This window comes from Helianthus annuus, chromosome 10, assembly GCF_002127325.2.
Source record: "Helianthus annuus cultivar XRQ/B chromosome 10, HanXRQr2.0-SUNRISE, whole genome shotgun sequence".
Classification (NCBI taxonomy): Eukaryota; Viridiplantae; Streptophyta; class Magnoliopsida; order Asterales; family Asteraceae; genus Helianthus; species Helianthus annuus.
Genome location: NC_035442.2, coordinates 19,664,867 through 19,671,882, shown reverse-complemented (window position 1 = coordinate 19,671,882; position 7,016 = coordinate 19,664,867). Strand labels below are relative to the sequence as shown.

Sequence of the window (7,016 nt, the reverse complement as noted above, 5' to 3'; positions counted from 1 at the left end):
GGGTCAAACCACCATCCATTTGCAATTTGAACAAAAATAATAATACGATATAGGATCAACACGAGTCTTGTCTTGGGTTAGAAGGTTATACATACGTGTCCGGGTTAGGATTGAGTTTTTGGCACAATTAACTAAATGGGTCTTGCTTGGGTTCGGTACCAACCATCACCTAATCCGAACCCAACATAAATTGTAGCAGGTCAGGTTGACCTAGAACATTCTTTTTTGTCCAAAAGATATATTTAGAAAATAGTGACCAATGTTGCCCATTGACACATTTGACCCGTTTTCTATTAAGCACCTTTTCCGTTTTGTCTTAGAGATTACACATTAGTACATACCCTGAATCAACCCGTTTAGAAGTTAACGTCGAACCAACCCATTCACCAAAATACTGTATTAAACATGATTTGGTTGCTAGCGTCTCAATTAGGAGCAGTAGGCATCATGAAAAGATCTCGACTTTCTAATAACTTGGTAACTTCGGACGGATTCTCATCCAACAACTTTCCCAACATGTCTTGTAACGGTCCAGTAGCCGTGTTTTCATGAACAAGGTAAGCGCCACATCCCTGTACATAATCAATGTTTAACTGATAAGTTTACACAATGTGGGTCGGGTAGCATGTTTAAACTGGTACGGGTCAAAATGGGTGTTTCACTAGGTCAAATCAGGCGGGGCCGGGACAGGCCAACCCAACCTGCAAGCGTATGGTCATTTTCTTTAAGCTTTTTATAAATAAATAATGTGTTAAATATGATTACAAAATAATGTGTCAAGATGGGTAATTTTATTACGGGTTGAATCAGGTTGGTCTGAGACTGAGTTGGTCAAACCAAAGAACATTTTTTTTATAAAAATTATATATATAAGGAATATTGGATTTTAATAATCCCAACTATTCGCCGTTGGTCGCCAACAGTCCCAACTTTAAAAATAACCACTGGCAGTCCTAACTTTTAACATATTGGCCTCCAGTGGACCCTGACTAACAGAACCCTAACGCCGTTAGTCTCCGATCTCCGGAAAAAACGTTTTTTGGCCGGAAAAGTCAACATTTTTGTCCCGAACCTCTTTGTAACCTTATTATGGACCTTTGAGAACCTTTTTCTAGTAATAGCCCCAATAATTAAAGTCGTCGGAAAACTCCTTTTTCGCCGAAAAACTCAACTTTTTGGCCGGAAAACTCAACATTTTCATCCCAAACTTCTTTGTAACCTTAGATCGGACCTTTAAAACCTTTTTCTGGACAAAAACGGTTTTCCGGCGACCGGGGACTAACGGCGTTAAGGTTCTGTTAGTCAGGGTCCATTGGTGGCCAATATGTCAGTAGTTGGTACTACCAGTGGTTATTTTGAAGTTGGGACTATTGGCGGCCAACGGCGAATAGTTTGGATTATTAAAATCCAATATTCCTATATGTAATAGTGTTATATATGCATACAAAAACTGGTAAAGCAAAATAAGAGGTACTATGCATTGAATACAATTCGAATGACTTTTGAGCACCCGTCGGGCCCATTTGGCCCATTCCATTGTTAGTTAAATCTTCTATGGGTATCTGTTTGACCCATTAGTACTAAAACATAACATAACACAAATCAACCCATTTGTAAATTGTAAGTAAATGGGTTGAGATTGCCAACCCATTATTTGACATCATAAAAAAATTGTTAAGACATACCTCAAGATACAACAAGTAATTAGAAGTCGGTTCCCTCAATCTGTTCTGACTCAATTCCTGCAACAATGGGTATTTGAATTAAAAGTTTAAAAGCAAATTAAGTTACAGGAAAGCAGACTGCTTTTAAAGTTGGCGAACTGCTTAAAAAAGAAACGCAGTTTTCACCGATTTAAGCAACCACATTTAAATTTGCCGCCAAAATAAAAAGTCAACTTACAACTACTTGCCGGTTTTAGCAATCGGCTTCATTTTTACCTGTAAAAGTGTAAATTACTGATGTTGCACTGGTTGAATTCATGCCCTCATATTAGTGCCACATATAAAAAAATTGTTTGTGTGAAAAAAGATTAAGACAAAATTTATTTAAAAGTTTGAAAAATGATTCTGTCCTTTTTAATTTGTATTCACAAATAATTATTAGTATTGCAATTATCAGCGTTTAGGTTGGATGTCGTGTGAAGAAACTAGTAGGGTGCAAGGCTCACCCTCATGTGAAGCTGCAAATACTTTATATAGTCTATGCAATCATCAATCACATTTGCTTTACTTCCCTGCAGAAACCAACCAAATAGATTAAGTGTCTATCGTTATATAGAAAATCAACGTCTGTTATAAAAAATTGTTTACAGAAGTAAAATGGCTCTACGCTAGCTGAGATAGAATTATCAAGAACCGTTGTTCCACAAACGGCATGACTAGAGGGCGATATTTCAACCCATTTGCTTATAAATGGGTCAATTCCCGTTACGCTTTATTTCTATTAGGTAAAACAGAAAAATAGCTTAAAAGGAAATAGTTAAATGGGGTGACGATCACCAAAGTGGAATTCTTATGCATAAAACCCCTTAATCATTTTATGTGAAAGATCTAAAGTTATCATCCAAACTTAATATTAAAAAAAAGAGTAAAATGCCATTTTCGTCCATGAGGTTTTGGCTAATTTTGCGACTTTCGTCCAAAGGTTTGTTTTTCCGCATCTAGATCCAAAAGGTTTGAAATCTTGCCAATTTCATCCGGCTTGTTATCTCCATTCATTTTTCTCCGTTAAGTCAGGGGTATTTCCGTCTTTTGTTAACTTAGAGGGTAATTCGGTCTTTTTCACTTTATGTACAAGCATTTAGCATAATGTACAAGTATTCAAAAAACCTTACTAAATAAAAAACGAAAATAATCCAGGTAAAAAGACGAAAATACCCCTGACTTAACGGTGAAAAATGGATGAAGTTAATGAGCCGGATGAAAATGACAAGGTTTCAAACCTTTTAGATCCAGATGCGGAAAAACAAACCTTTGGCCGAAAGTCACAAAACCTCATGGACGAAAATGACATTTTACTCTTAAAAAATTGAAAAAATTTAGACAGCCCCTTTGACAAGTTTCTTCTTCTGATCTGTGCAGCATGGTGTGTGTATACACACCTCCTTAGACTGCGGAAGCAAATGGCCCAGTGCATCTAGTGCTGCTGAAATCCTTGTTCTTCGACGCTGAAACAAACAAACTAACTAAATAAACATAATGCAATTGTGTATGATTGCTTGCTTGTTTATAAGGAAAAAAGAAGTTTGCAGTTGTCTTTAAAACGGTGAAAATGATCAGGGAAAAAACAAACCGGTATTACAGTTTTGATTGTAAGTGATCTTAATATGGCTTATAAGCTGTATTATATTAGTCTGTTGTTGGGCAATTAAACTTACACGATCTGATTCATAGGCCTTCTTTCTCGAACATGTCTTGCGTGATTTGGTTGGGATTTTTGAGGTTGATGCTGACATATTTGGTTGGTGTTGAACAACTTCATTCGGTACTTGCTGTTAAAAAAATGAAATAACTAAATAGATGATATCATGTCGACTAAAACGAACAAAAAGAAACCATATAAAAAAGATTCATGAGATGGAAATCAAACATATGGATGTAGCTCTGCCTGATGGGCATCCATGCTGAGAAAATATTCTTTAGGCGGAAAACTGCATCCAATCTCGGTGCTTCCGTATGGAATTCCTTTATCGTTTCCTAACAGATAATCAACATAATTGGGAGCCAAATGCTGGTATCCGGTCCACTGAGGAAGAGAATAGCTAGCATGATCTTCTAGTTTTACCAAATGCTGTTGAGAAAAGGTATTCTCCGCTAAATACGGAACATAACCGTGAGTTCCTTGTATATCAGATGGTGGCAACTGTGAATCAGAACTATATTGATATATATGTCCATCCATGTCATCCAGAGTCAAAACTGCATGGTAAGTAATTATAAAAAAATTAAATGCATTATTAAAGAAGCCGTAAATTAGCATTCATGGATCAAAAATGGAACACATCAGATTTAAAATTATGTTCAAATGATCTATTATGCCACACCAGAAAACACAAAAAAAAAAAATGCCACAAGTCTGAGGGAAACATGTAGCTTCCTAGAATCAGTGTCATCTCATCTGGTGCAAAATGACCCGCATCACTCGAAAGCCAATGCTCACGGTAGCACATATATTAAGGGGGTGTTTGGTGTTGCGTTTTCAAAATAGATTATGCGTTTTCAAAATAGATTTTGCGTTTTGAAAAAGCATGTAGGTACATGCTTCTCCAAAACTGCGTTTTGGAGGCAGAAAATCACTTTTTCATCCAAACACTTTTTTTAGATTATTTATGTTTTCCAAACGCAATAATCAAATAATCACTTCCAAACCAAACGTAATCCCAAACACCCTCTAACACTGGAGAAATCATAAACTAGAAGTAATAGTAATAGTGCAGTTTCAATCACCAACTCCAGCAACCAAAAAGGTGATATTTCAGTAAATAAATGGCAATTCTTTACTCACAAAAACAAATCTATAAACAAGCTCTCAGGATCGGAACGGAGTCCGCTCTCCCGGGGGACCAGATTTCGTCACTAAAAAAATTAAATATTTTTTTTAGAAAAACTATATTTTAAGGGTCCATTTTTTCTACTCGCCCCGGGCCCGAATTTTCGGGGATCTCAGGGATGGCCCTGCATGATCTACGTTCTTCCTAATACAACAATTTATTCCACACACATATGTTCTCCCTGTTTAGGGTTGTAAACGAACCGAACGAACACGAACAAGGCCTTTCGTTCGTTAAGAAAATAAATGTGTTCATGAACACTTACCAAACGAGATTTTATGTTCGTGTTCGTTCATTAAGGAAATGAGCTTGTTCACGAACAGTTCAAGAACACAAATGAACATAAATAAATTTGGCAAACGCGACGAAGGATAAAGGTGGATGGCCCAGAGAGTAGCACACTGGAACTTGAATCCATTATAACGGTACGTAGGTCGATCGTATTCGTCGATGTAAATAATGAGAAATGAAAGAGAAATGGTGCATAGGCAAGGTGAAATAAAGTTTCCTAGTTTAACTGTTAGGGTAATAATAAATATAAGTTTAATAATATAAAAAGTAAAGATAAAATATATGAAATTACAAAAATCTTTAATTAAAACACAAACATACGAACATAAACGAACGCAAATGAACGAATGTTCACGAACACGTTCACGAACACCTTACCGTACGTTCACGAACACAATTGAACGAATGAGACCTCTGTTCATGTTCGTTTATTTAACTAATCGAACAAAATTTATTGTTCATGTTCATTCGTTTATTAAACGAACGAACATAAACGAACTTCCCACCGAACGGTTAACGAACTGTTCGCTGAACGTTTGGTTCATTTACAGCCCTATCCCTGTTTAAGACACGATAAAACCTATTTAAGAAAAAGTACACTATGGAATTATACACTTTTTTAAAAATAATTAAAGTTAGGAAGCTAGGCTCCATCTTTCTACTTCCTGCTACATAAAACATACAACTGTGTTGTAGACATGAGGTATGAAGTAGTTAAACGAGTCGTATTCATGTTTGATACTTGTGTTAATCGCGTCATTGCTGACCTATTAAACACGATAAGACCTGTTTTGCCAGCCCTAGTTTTCGAGAAAGCACTAAGCACAAACAAAAACAAATCTATAAACACCTTCTCCCTGAACATTGCTGAAACATTTTTCCATGAAAATGCAGAAATTTATCATTCAAAACACAAGTTTTCCAGTAGTCTCTTCAAGAATAAACTACCTAAACAACCATTGAAAGCATACAATCTATAATATTAATTAGCATGTCACAATACAAAATGCAGCTTCTTATTGAACATATGCAGTATTTATGTAAGTAATCGTAACTAAAACACACAAAAAAACAACGAACAGATGAAGTATTTATCTGATTACGATACAGAATAAACACGATTTTGCATAAAAATGGTAAAATTAATGAAGAATTATATTACGTATGCATAAACAGTGAGGTAGAAAGTGAGATTTTGATGAGAGAAACAACTCACGTAGCAGCGACAGAATTAGGGTTTTGATGGAGTGAGATTTTGGGGATTTGAGTGTATTTTTCTTCTTCTGTGTTTTTGTCACTTTTCCGTACGTACATGTAACATTAATGCCATGCGGATGAGACACTACTATTTTTTTTTTTTAACGGCCAACAAAAATTTTATTCAATTCACTAGCAAGGAGTTAGACACCAAATATACAATCTGGGTACACCAAAACACCAAAAAAACCGCAATACAAGGAAACTACATAATAAAGCAAAAACTGCACCAATCATTCCAAGTCCAGCCAACCGATCTCGACCTGTTCTTTATCCATTGGAAGCTCATCGACTTTGCCTCTTCAATAACCTTAGATACGTTCGGATATGCATTTTCAAAAATTACCTCATTTCGCATTCGCCAAAGACTCCAAACGACAACCTGGATAATAGCGTTTATAACCTTTTTCCTCTTTTTGGATCCGCCCACCGAAACATGCATATCCAAGATATCTTTGAAGCTGAAAGCTAACATAGGCGGAATCTTGCACCATTGAGAAATCACAAGCCAAATCACTTGAGCGAAATGACAAGAGAGAATATATGATCACTCGTTTCTTCGTACTCACCGCAAAAAGGACAATTTGTAATGCCTGAAACAATATTCCTTGCTGCAAGGGCAGCTCGGGTAGGAAGTCTTTCCGATTTTGCCCGCCATGAAACAATTCCGACCTTTTTCGGGACGAAACTGTTCCAAAAAAATACATCGATCGGAACGGGTCTACCGAACGCCGCTGCCACATCCTTAATACTAGCCACTGAAAAAGAACCCGAAGGATGAAGTTTCCAGATCCACTTATCCGGACCTGCCGAACGATTGAAACTGGACAGGAGTGCTGAGATGTTCTGTAGTTCGGCCAGCTCATCTGTGTTCAGGGTGGGCCTACTCCAAGCCCAATTAAAAATAAGCCCATCT

At 36.7% G+C, this 7,016-nt stretch overlaps 1 protein-coding gene across 1 annotated transcript; it reads right to left on the bottom strand.

Moving 5' to 3' along the window:
* Positions 1 to 221: 221 nt before the first annotated feature.
* LOC110884137 (transcription factor LRL2) lies at positions 222 to 6,194 on the bottom strand. The gene is made up of 7 exons (XM_035978600.1): positions 6,006 to 6,194; positions 3,592 to 3,920; positions 3,380 to 3,493; positions 3,104 to 3,169; positions 2,171 to 2,236; positions 1,686 to 1,742; positions 222 to 572 (listed from the first exon to the last, which is right to left on the bottom strand). The coding sequence occupies exons 2-7, from the start codon at positions 3,901 to 3,903 to the stop codon at positions 426 to 428; spliced, it is 762 nt and encodes a 253-aa protein (XP_035834493.1). The 5' UTR covers positions 3,904 to 3,920; positions 6,006 to 6,194; the 3' UTR covers positions 222 to 425.
* Positions 6,195 to 7,016: the final 822 nt, after the last annotated feature.